Genomic DNA, 12,534 nt, shown 5'->3' with positions numbered 1-12,534 from the left:
AGTGCTACTGTTACTCTTAAGAGTCGTACAACTGAATTCTCCTCAGGTGCTCAGGGATGGAGCTGGAGAAAGAAAACAAATAGACCTTTTGACTCTGTTTTTTTGTGGGGCTACCAGAATGTGTTTACGAAGTACTGCTGCTATCAATCTCCTATTTCCACCTGCAGAGTCCAGACTGGTTTTGCTATAAGTGCATCACGGAAATCATAGAAATATCCAGAAACCAGCCAGAGAACTATTTCCATCACTAGATCTCTTTGACACAGACTCTGGTCCCTGTTTGCAAATGTCCTCTTTTTGATCCCTGGCCCCTGACATTAGTTTTATATTGCAGTGTCTTCCTGTTTGATGTCAACAGCTGGAGGGCATCTCTGAATCTCTTGTATCTCTTACTGCTTGTCTATTCTGTTGCTGATCCCTACACATTTCTGAATCTTAATATCAACTCTGATCCAGCTGATCTTCATGCTCTCAGTAGCCTTAGTATACCTCCAATGCTCCTGATAGCCTCTCCTTACCGTGATCTCATATCTATCCACCAGCTGCCCAGAGCCCAGCACTTGTGGGAAAACATGAAAAGACATCAAGATAGTTAGCTCTGAACACTCAAACACTAAGAGTCCAGCAGGGGTAAAGCAACCAAGACCTGATTATTGTTCTCTATCTTGCAGGACAGCCATCCAAAACTATGCATTATAAATCAGAACAGTTACAAAAGCCTGGAAGACACAGTCTAGAGAATCATGTAACTTAGTGATATACAAGTTGTAAACACAAGGCACTGCTAATCTAGACAATCACATAGACATTCCCTTTTAAGATGGACACATGAGAAGCGTCTATTAAGATTCAAAGCAAGACCTCCTGCTCAGCTTTAATTCCTTATCATCTGCAATAGCTCCAGGGACACATCTCTCTGACAGTCAGATCCATAAATACTGACAAACAAGGTAAGTCAATTACCTCAATTCTTTTCTCATATTTTTCTCCCTTTATAAGGCGATGTACATAAATCTTAGGAATATGAATGTCTTCTGGGGCAAATGATCCAATATCAACAATTTCTTCAACCTAAGCAAAGAGAAAAACATTTTAAATTAAATAATGAGAGTTTAAGTTGAATATTTTTATTTTAAAAAAAATGAAGAATATGCATCTTTACCTCCAACTTAGGTTGGACACACAATGTAAAATATATATATGTATATACATACAAATATACAAATATAAATCTATATATACATCAGAGAGAAAGAATACACACATACATACATACACACAAACTTCTAGACCCACAAAAAGAGAAGAAATTCAAATACATGGCCTGAACATAAAACACAGAACATAAAGTTCTAGAACTTTGCTTAAAACAGCCTCAGCTACAAATTTGTCAAACGTTTGTCAGTACAGCTGCTTGAACTTTCACAAATTGCAGCTCAACTATGCAAAATTTGAAAGCACATCCCTTAAACCCAGATTTTCAAAATTAATGGAAATTTATCATATCAAAGACAAAAATCTGTAACAACATCTGCTTGGTCAATTGCTTTTTAAATATAGACACAAATGCTATTTGTAACCATTTTAAATTATTCCTGTTATTAGCTTCCTAGGATCGTGATAGAACTGCAATTGCTGAAATGATTTTAAGATTGATCATTAATTTCAACATGGAAATCTGAAAAAGAAAATCTTAACAACTATAAGTTCTAAAAATTAAAGTTATTCATAGAGCAAAAGGCTACTTTATAGCAATATCCAATGTCCCAAGTCAGTCTGCTATTTTAAAACTCATTTTTAAAAAGGACAAAAGAAAAATTTTTATATCAACATTTAAAAAAACCCTCAGAGTAAAAAGGATCAAGAAAAACTAAGATCAACATTGTTGAGATCAAAAAATTATCTTTCTGGTGCCAAGAAAAAATATTATCTTGAAGACTGAGAGTACTCAGTTTAATAGATGTCATACCCAAAGCGAAGAACTATCTGCAAAGGAAATGACTTGTACAAAGGGAGTTGTATTATACTTGTCTCCTAAACTAGTAATTGAACTCTTCAGAAGTTTTTGAGGTTAGGCACCCCTCCTTATGCTATTCTACCATGTATGCCTAAATCATACTCCTCCCACAATGAAAGAATGAAAGAGTAATAAGAGTCAATTTCATTATTATGCACTGCTCTCAAATAGCTGAAAAAAAAACAGGACATGGTACATAAAAACCATCTTCTCTGATCAAACAAAACTCCAAAGAAGTCAGGAAACATGTGGGAATCCAAAAATGAAATAGTGAGTAGAGATGTATATCTAATATCCATCTGAGAATGAATCAGGGGGAGGCAGAGGGCTCCCCATCACTGTGCTCTGTATCTTTTCCTCCAAATTTCTCTATACTCTGATATATCAAGAACATAACCCTCACTTTTTACATATCCATCAGGTTATTAGGCCTCCTGCATATTGATTCTTTTTTAATCTACTGCAACCAAGGTAGGGATCAGGTAAACAGGAGGTGGATATAGGAAATGCAGAGCAACTAAACATTACTTCCACCTCTTCAACAAGCCAGAAATTTTAGCCATTAGGGTTCATTCACATTTTACACTTACTCAACTCAAGCCTTCAAAGAAATTCTTGACTTTAAAAAATTTATCCTGAGGATATTATTCTAAGGATATATATAAAGCCATTATATTGAGGATATGTGTGAAGATTTACTTTTCATGAAAATACTGGCCACAGCATTTGTTAAAATAACATTGAGCTGGGGCTTCCCTAGTGATCTACTGGTCAAGAATCCGCCTGCCAAGGCAAAGGACACAGGTTGAATTCCTGGTCCAGAAGACCCCACATGCCATGGATCAACTAAGTCTGTGAGCCACAACTGCTGAGCCAGTGCTCTGAGCCACAGCTGCTAAAGCCCGCAAACCTAGAGCCCATACTCCACAACAAGAGAAGCCACCACAGTGAGAAGCCCATGCATGGTAATTAGAGTTCAGCCCTCCTCATGTCGTTAACTAGAGAAAGACTGAGCACAGCAATGAAGACTCAGGGCAGCCAAAAACACACACACAAAATTTTTTTAAACTGAGTTGGGAACAACCTAAAGGATCAACAACAGAATAACACTAAAATATATATGTTATCAGGCTCAGTCTCTGAGTTGGAAAGATCCCCTGGAGAAGGGAATGGCAAACCATTCTAGTATTCTTGCCTGGAGAATTCCATGGACAGAGGAGCTTGGTGGGCTACAGTCCACGGGATCACAGAGCTGGACATGACTGACAGACTAATATACTGGCTCAAACAACTATTTATATGTCTACAAAAACTAAGAGGAAAGACCAAAGGAAACTAGTACTGAAATGTTCATTTTTATCCCTAGGCGACAGTACAAGTTATTTCTGTTTAATTTTACTTTTTTAATCAAGAGGTGAAAAACATGCAAGTTTTTGTTTTTTTTAAGTTGCAATAGACATCAAGTAGATGGCTTCTAAAACTAGGAAATACGTAAGTGGAGGATGTGATAAATTGCTTAGTTAGCTATGTATCAAAAGGACATGTTAAAAAGAAAATAGAACCCTAAAAACTGTGGTTTCTAAACCCTAAAAACATTTACAACATTATGAAATTTAAGTTAAAAAACTTTTTGTTTACATTTTTTTAAAAAATGCAAATTATTCTCACTGCCTTATGTTGTTCCAATAGATCAGGCCCTCTCATCTCTTGCTTGAATTACCGCATCAGCTTCCTAATTGGTTTCCCTGCAATGACCCTTCAGCAGGAGCAAGAAACACATAGGGAAAGAAAAGAAGTCATACTTCTCACTTAGCCAAAAATGATGGTAACCAATCTCTACTTCCTTCTGGGTTCCATCAGAAAAAGTTCTGACCAAAAAAAAAAACAAAACCCACCAAATCAAGACCAATTTTCTTTACCAAGGGCAACTATATCATGACTTTCACAACAAACGAAGTGAAAGAATGTGTCCCAGTAAAACAACTCCAATGAAAAGCAAGAATCTGGTTAAGCGTAATCAGTTCCAGGCTTTGTCATCCTAATAGGAATGATTTTCATCTTGTGGAAAACGCATGGGCAGCATTTGTCAAAACAATATCAACACTCAACAGGATTGAAAATTTCCATACAAAAATCAAAGCTTTCTCAGAGTTGGTTAGCAGAGTTAATCACAGAGGAAGAAAATATTTGAAGTATAACCCCAAAGAAGAAAACATATGTTTTCAGACAATCTGTGAAAAGAGTTAAAAAAAAAAAAACAAAAAACACAAGAGGCAGAACTATCTTAATGTTAGCAGCTGAAAGGTTCTGTGCTGATTCTGTGTGATCTTGAAAAAGAACAAATGGGGAGAGAGGGAAGGATCTGGTGAGATCAGACAAAAACCTAAGAGTCAAAGGAAATCTGAAAAGAAAAAGACGAACAGAATGAGTTTGTTAAGGAAGAAGTAAAAATAAAAGCTCACAAGAGCACTCACTAAGCATGGCAGAAATGTACCTCCTGAAATCAGAAGTGGGGAAGACAAGAGAAGAAAGAACAAAGAAAAAGCCTCAGTGCACAGTGATGGGCATGTTTAAGGGTCCTCAGACAAGATCACAATGGAGGAGAGGTGGTAGCTAAGAGCAACCCAGGCTTTTTCCTGGCACAATGCACAGTTCTCATGCAGCCATCTGGCACATCCAGAAATCCAGACACTTGAGGCTTCTCTAATTAGTACTTGTCTTCAGTTATTAGCAGGAGAAGGGAGGCCAGTGAATGTTAATTATTATTGATTTGAACTTTGTTTTAAAAGGTTGCTTTCTCTGCCCTAAACCCTTCCCACTTTATAATTCTGCAAAAATTTAAAGCACGGCGAAGGGTAAGAATTCATCCTCAGGTGACAGTGTTTTTGTTTTCCCTTGGCAAACATTATTTGTATCTCAGGTAATGTAACAGAGGAGCAGCAAGGTAACCTCCTTATTTCTTATTTTATTTTAGTGACAACCTCAGTCGGTTATGACCACAAAAGTGTGCCCAACCCTGAAGGCTGTTAGTGGAAAAAGCTGCACACCTGCAAACCTCACCATGTGAAATAAAGTGAGGTCTGAGGTGGGAGGAAGGGGAGGAATCACATTGCAGATTTTATTCCTCAGTCATCTTAGCCTTCAAAAAGACTTAGGATGAATATTCTTCTCTTATCAGGAAACTTAAAAAGCAAATAACAGGCCACAATGGCTAGAAACATTAAAAAAAAAAAAAAAAAAGCACACCAGTAACCAAATTAGCAAAAAATAAAAAAGCCTTAGAAGACTAGAAAAATGGAGAAGGGAAGCAATGAGCAATAACAGAAAAATTAGAAGATGCAGAGGTGTTCTGTATACTACTTTAACCAAGAAAAAACAAAGAAGAGAAAGAGGAAACGTAAAGCAAAAGGAGGGTCGGCCTGCAGGGCGTCCTTCCCCACAAATCCAGCAGAGAAAAATCATCCAAAGGAGCAAGAAGACGCATAGCTTCTTAAGCTCCATCCTAGGGAATAATTTGACTACTACAAAAATATAATAGAAAATGGCATGAAAGCTGAAAAGGTCTGGAAAAATACATGGGGTCTTAGATGTCTTTATAGAAAGGCACAAAAACTGAAAAGATGAGTGGCTATTAATGAAACTGCAACCTTACAAACAGTTGTAAACGTAATCGCATAGTCATTGAATGTCTCAGGCCAATGGGCATTCTCCAATGTCTGATGACAATAAGCTCAAAGGCACAAGGTATGTCATGAAAACAGGCACAAGCCTGGGAAGCCACTGACCTAGCAATGATGTGGCAAAATGCATTTAAAGTGATTTTAAAAGGAGAAAGAATATTGCACTAATGGACATGCAATCAGGAGTGCTCACCAAACTAAAGACGTAGATGGCATATTTTTTAACAGAAATGACAAAACTGGCTCAGAAACAAGACAGTGATATAAAAGGGTGATATCATGGAAAATGTCAATTATTAGAACATCTTCTGTTCATCATATCCTTCTGATAAATTCTATATTGCCTTCTGACAAGTTCTATTCTTCAGAATGAAACAGTGAGAGAAACCATGATTCTGGACTTTTAACCAATAAAGATAAATTCCTTGGTAAAGTAGAAATGATGGAAACCCTGAAAGAAAGTGACAATGTAAAATTGGAATTTGTAATAAGCCAGGAACTGAATCTTAAGATATACACAAAAATGGACCCTGGTTTTTGAAGGGAGGAAGATTTTGAAAAGTTGCGAGGATGAAAACAAAGATCAGGATCAAGTGGTCAGAAACTGTAAATGATAGAAGCCTATGAGGGATGTAAGGCGCTCAAAACCCCCATTCTGACAGTATGAAAACGGATCATCTTGACAACAAGAACACGGTTTACAAAGAAAGAATATGATAACATGGATAGCAGTGTGTCTTCTCGTATTTTAAGAAGGCTATCTATGAACAGAAACAGACTCACGAACATAGAGAATGGACTTGTGGTTGCCAAGGGGGAGAAGGTAGGGCAGGGGATGGACTGGGAATTTGGGGTTAGTAGAGGCAAACTATTACATTTAGATGCAAACTATTACAGCAAGGTCCTACTGTAGAGTACGAGGAACTAACTGGATCCAATCTGGGATAGAGCATAATGGAAAAGAATATAAAAAAGAACGAACATATGTGTACAGCTAAGTCACTTTGCTGTGCAACAGACATTAGCACAACGTTGTAAATCAACTACACTTCAATTAAAAAAAAAAAAAAGCTCATACAAAAGAGAGACACGCATGACCTAAGACAAAAGGGCATCACCTGAAACTGTAACAGGAAGGTCAAAAAGTACAAATTGTAATGAGGTGAGTCCTGTCCAAATACTAAAGACGATGGCAGAGTGGTTTCTGGGGTGATTCTGTTGCTGCTGATGGGGAGTTCAGACATGGTAATCACAACCACTGGAGACAGAAGACAGATAGCTCAATTCCATTTCACTTCTGGCTTCACCATCAGGGAGAAGAAAAGGGAAGAACTAATATGGCTAAGAAGGAACTGAATTCCAAGAAGATACACCCAGATTATCCAAATTAATTCTAGGCTGTAGACCCACAAAAATTACAAGTCAGGATTCTTAAAGAGGCTGAAAATATGGTCACAGAATTACAGTCAAGTAAAAAATGGCACAGGTGTCAGCGTATGGAAAGGCAAATATACTCCTTTTCAAACTGGGGCTCTATTCACAAGAGTGCGCTAATGAATTATTGAGACTTCACTGGTGGTCCAGGGGTTAAGAAGACGCACTTTCATTGCAGGAGGCAAGGATTCAATTCCTGATCAGAGAACTAAGATCCATGTTGTGTTGTGGGGCAGGGGCAAGGTTATTGAACAAATGGCCCACAAGGTCATAAACAGAGGAAAGAATATCGTTAGACCGCAGGACAAGTTTTTTCCCACACCAAGCCCTGCCAAGTGAACTTCATCAATTTGCAGATCTAGCTAGTGCATTGCTGAGTCAAGAGAAAAGCACACAGTATGATTTCACAAAGCACCTGACCAATTCCCTCACGCTACAGTTTTACAGACATACTGAGAAAATGTGACTTGGTTTCATTCACTTTAAAATCAACAAATATGAATTAAGCACCTACTAGATACAACAATGAAGAAAGCAGGGAGCCTGCTCTGATGTAGAGACAGAAAGATAACAGAAGGACCACAAAACTACTGGATGGCTTGACAAAGTCTTAGAGGCCCCTGATACTGTGGTTCTTAACTTTGAGGGAAACAAATACCTGCTTAAGAATCTGATGAGAGCTACATCTGTCCACACGCAAAAATATTTACTGACCTGTAAAATCCCTCTAAGGATTATGGAGGATTTGTCCATAAACATCAACCCATTTCTACCCTCCAGCCTCAGTCAGACCCTACATTAAAAAAGGACCCCTATTCTAGTGCTTTTGTTATAGGGAAGAGTAAAATCTGACTAAATGTTGCATCTGTTTTATTTTAACCTTTCCTTCTCACTGCTTCTGTTCACTAAAAGGATACTGTCTATACATAATGGCCTGCCTCTCTGCCTCAATGTTAAACCAATGTGCTATTATTCAGGACCCAGTCTACCCTTGGATGGCTACAGGAAGGAAAAAATTAACCCATCCCCTCCCCAAGTCTGGTCATTCCAGAAGACACTGCAAGATTAATGGCCATTTTATTCTACTTCCTTACTCCCTTCCTTGAGACTCTGATAAGATTGTTTTTCGGAGACATTAGTCTGCCAGCTTTCTGAATGAAGTCATATTCCTTGCCTCAACAACTCCTCTCCAATTTATTGGCCTATTGTGCGATGAGCAGAGCAAGCTTGGACTTGGTAACACTTTGCTGTCTTTGGCCCTATCCTTTTCAATATCTTTATCAAGCCCTTAAATGAAGACAGGGAATACATCCTGAGCTCACTGTGGTAAGGGGCAAGGATCTGGGTACAACAGACAATTCTGAACATCTACATTAAAATTTGCATCTTAGAAGACAATCTTAAGCTCATGACCTCTAAGTATTCAACAAAACTTAGAGCAAAAAAAAAAAAAAAAAGATTAAGGAGCCCAACCAGTCTTTTAATGCTCCAAGAATAGTATGCTCTTGGAGAAAACCTACACCACAGTTATAAAGAGTTTTCCCTTCCAATTAAAACAGGGTGCCTACCATATGTAAAACAAATAGCCAATGGGAATTTGCATTACATCTCAGGAAACTCAAACAGGGCTCTGTATCAACCTAGAGGGGTGAGATGGAAAGGGAAATGGGAGGGAGGTTCAAGAGGGAAGGGACATATGTATACCTATGGCTGATTCATGTTGATGTTGGACAGAAAACAACAAAATTCTGTAAAGCAATTATCCTTCAATTAAAAAATAAATTTTTTTTAAAAAATTAAAAACAACAACAGGGTGCCTAAGATAAAATTCTGTCTAGTTTTAATAGCAAGAATAGTTGTACTTCACTTGATCATTATTTTCCTTTAAATTACATGTACTATGAGGGGGGATGGAAAAACTAGAAGTTTGGTATTACCATATACACTATTATATACAAAATAGATAATCAACAAGGATTTACTGTATAGCACAGAGAAAAACAACAGAATGGGAAAGACTAGAGATCTGTTCAAGAAAATAAAGATACCCAGGGAATATTTCATGCAAAAATGGGCCCAATAAAGGACAGAAACAATAAGGACCTAACAGAAGCAGAAGAGATTAAGAAGAGGTGGCAAGAATACACAGAACTATACAAAAAAGATCTTAATGACCCGGATAACCACAGTGGAGTGATCACTCACCTACAGCCAGACCTGCAGTGTGAAGTCAAGTGGGCCTTAGGAAGCATTACTAGTGGAGGTGATGGAATTCCAGCTGAACTATTTCAAATACTAAAAGATGATACTGTTAGAGTTCTGTACCCAATATGCCAGCAAATTTGGAAAACTCAGCAGTGGCCACAGGACTGGAAAAGGTGAGTTTTCATTCCAATCCCAAAGAAGGGCAATGCCAAAGAATGTTCAAACTACTGCATAATTGCATGTGTGTGGTAATTTTCACATCATTTCAGATGACACCAAGGCAGTGTTCAAAACCCTTCAGCTAGGCTTCAACAGTACATGAACTGAGAATTTTCAGATGTACAAGCTGCATTTAGAAAAGGCAGAGGAACCAGAGATCAAATTGCCAACATCCACTAGATCACAGAGAAAGCAAGGGAATTTCAGGAAAACATATACTTCTGCCTCACTGAATACGCTATAACCTTTGATAGTGTAGATCACAACAAATTGTGGAAAATTCTTAAAGAGATAGGAATACCAGACCACCTTACCTGCCTCCCGAGAAATCTATATGCAGGTTCAGAAGCAACAGTTAGAACCGGACATGGAACAACGTGTTACAGACATGGTTCCAAACTGGGAAAGGGGTACGTCAAGGCTGTATATTGTCACCCTGCTTATTTAACTTCTATGTCTTTGTGACCCTATGGGCTGAGCCTGCCAGACTCCTCTGTCCATAGGATTCTCCAGGCAAGAATACTGGAGTGGGTAACCATGCCCTACTCCATGGCATCTCTCAGATCCAGGGATCGAACCCCTGTCCCTTATATCTCCTGCACTGGCAGGAGGATTTTTTACCACTAGCACCACCTGGGAAACCCTCTATGTAGAGTATATCATGTGAAATGCAAGGCTGGATGAATCACAAACTGAAATTAAGATTGCTGGGGAAATATCAATAACCTCAGAATGCGGAAGACACCACCCTAAAAGCAGACAGTGAAGAGAAACTAAAGAGCCTCTTGATGAAGGTCAAAGAGGAGAGTGAAAAATCTGGCTTAAAACTCAACATTCAAATGAAGACCATGGCATCCGGTCCCATCACTTCATGGCAAATAGATGGAAAAACAATGGAAACAGTGACAGACTTTATTTTCTTGGGCTCCAAAGTCACTGCGGACAGTGACTGCAGCCAGGAAATTAAAAGACACTTGCTTCTTGAAAGAAAAGCAATGACAAGCCTAGACAGCATATTAAAAAGAAGAGACATCACTTTGCTGAGGAAGGTCCCAGAGAGTCAAAACTACGGTTTTTCCAGTAGTCATGTATGGATGTGAGAGTTGGACCATAAACAAGGCTGAGCACCAAAGAATCGATGCTTCTGAATTCTGGTGTTGGAAAAGACTCTTGAGGGTCCCTTGGACAGCGAGGAGATCAAAGCAGTCAATTCTAAAGGAAATCAGTCCTAAATATATTCACTGGAAGGACTGATGCTGAAGCTCTAATACTTTTGCCACCTGCTGTGAAGAGCCAACTCACTGGAAAAGACCCTGACCTGATTCTGGGAAAGACTGAGGGCATGAGGAGAATGGGTAGACAGAGGATGAGTTGGTTGGATGGCATCACCAACACAATGGACATGAATCTGAACAAACTCTGGGAGATAGTGAAGGACAGGGAAGCCCCGCATGCTGCAGTCCATGGGGTCACAAAGAGTCAGACATGACTGAGCGACTAAACAACAACAACAACAGGGAACTGAATGTTGTGTAATAACCTATGTGGGAAAATAAATCTGAAAAAGAACGTATGTATGTATAATTGAATCACTTTGCTGAACACCTCAAACTAAAACAACATTGCAAATCAACTATACTCCAATAGAAAACAAAAAATAAATTTAAAAAAATTAGATGTACTTCTAATTATATAAACAAGTCCTATAATTTTTATTTGATATCTTGCACTTGCTATTACGGTATAATTTTTCAGTCTCGTCCTTGCTCCATTTTAAAGCCCTATCATTGCTTTTCCTTCTTTGTAGAGCCTTACTTTTAACTGATGTTATCTTGTGTATTTTCTGTGCCTTATAAGCTACTTTATAATATCTGGAACAAAATGTATAAAAATTAAACAGTATATTTATCAAACTGGAGAATGATACAAGGCCAGAAAAAATACTGATACAATGAAGATAGAAAATGACCTCTACTGGTTAAAAAAATAAAAGAGCCAATTAAATGAATGAAATTAAACAGGGATCAAAGTTAATATTCTAAAATAACAGCTAGCCTAGTCATTTTTTCTAGGAAATAAAAGGGCTTAGCTAACTACCAGCAAAAACACTATAATATGACAAAGATACCCAGAGAACAGTGAAAGAATCTTCCTTTCTTCTCTTGTTCAACCTAACTTTATGATAATCACCTTCAACCTAATGTTCCTCATTACAAAACAAAAACAGTTCTTTGTCCCTACAATGTCTCATTTAGAACCACGGGATGAGGTGGAAAAGGGGATGAGTTTGAACTCATTAGGAGAAAAGCTTCACCTAAAATAATTCAATTTATTAAAACTGTGACTAGCAGCAAAATTAATAGGACATTTTGATCAAAAAAAAAAAAACCAGTAAAAACATTACTTACGTCATGGACTAATCCAATAGTTTATGTAGAATTGAAATGTTTTTTAAACAAATTCAAATGCAGCCTATGATAAGTATTATTTTCATTTTCACTAACTAATACAACATCCAGATAGTCTAGACCATGATGGCATTCTGCCTTCACACTTTCTATTTAAGCAAAAAATGCCAACCTTCACTAAGTATGTGATTTAATAACATTCAGTAAGTCTTTGACTGTGTGGATCACAATAAACTGTGGAAAATTCTGAGAGAGATGGGAATACCAGACCACCTAACCTGCCTCTTGAGACATCTGTATGCAGGTCAGGAAGCAACAGTTAGAACTGGACATGGAACAACAGACTGGTTCCAAATAGGAAAAGGAGTACATCAAGGCTGTATATTGTCACCCTGCTTATTTAACTTATATGCAGAGTACATCATGAGAAATGCTGGGCTGGAAGAAGCACAACCTGGAATCAAGATTGCCGGGAGAAATATCAATAACCTCAGATATGCAGATGACACCACCCTTATGGCAGAAAGTGAAGAGGAACTAAAAAGCCTCTTGATGAAAGTGAAAGAGGAGA

At 38.0% G+C, this 12,534-nt stretch overlaps 1 protein-coding gene across 2 annotated transcripts in view; it reads right to left on the bottom strand.

Annotated features, from left to right (window-relative positions):
* OXCT1 (3-oxoacid CoA-transferase 1) overlaps nt 1-12,534 on the bottom strand; it is a 164,221-nt gene that overhangs the window by 90,302 nt on the left and 61,385 nt on the right. For both annotated transcript variants that reach the window (XM_068990464.1, XM_068990463.1), the window contains one exon: nt 964-1,071. In XM_068990464.1, the coding sequence (XP_068846565.1) occupies nt 964-1,071 (108 nt within the window). The remainder of the gene's footprint in view (nt 1-963; nt 1,072-12,534) is intronic.

The sequence above is a fragment of the Capricornis sumatraensis genome, chromosome 18, assembly GCF_032405125.1.
Source record: "Capricornis sumatraensis isolate serow.1 chromosome 18, serow.2, whole genome shotgun sequence".
Lineage (NCBI taxonomy): Eukaryota > Metazoa > Chordata > Mammalia > Artiodactyla > Bovidae > Capricornis > Capricornis sumatraensis.
This window is presented reverse-complemented; position numbering and strand designations above follow the sequence as displayed.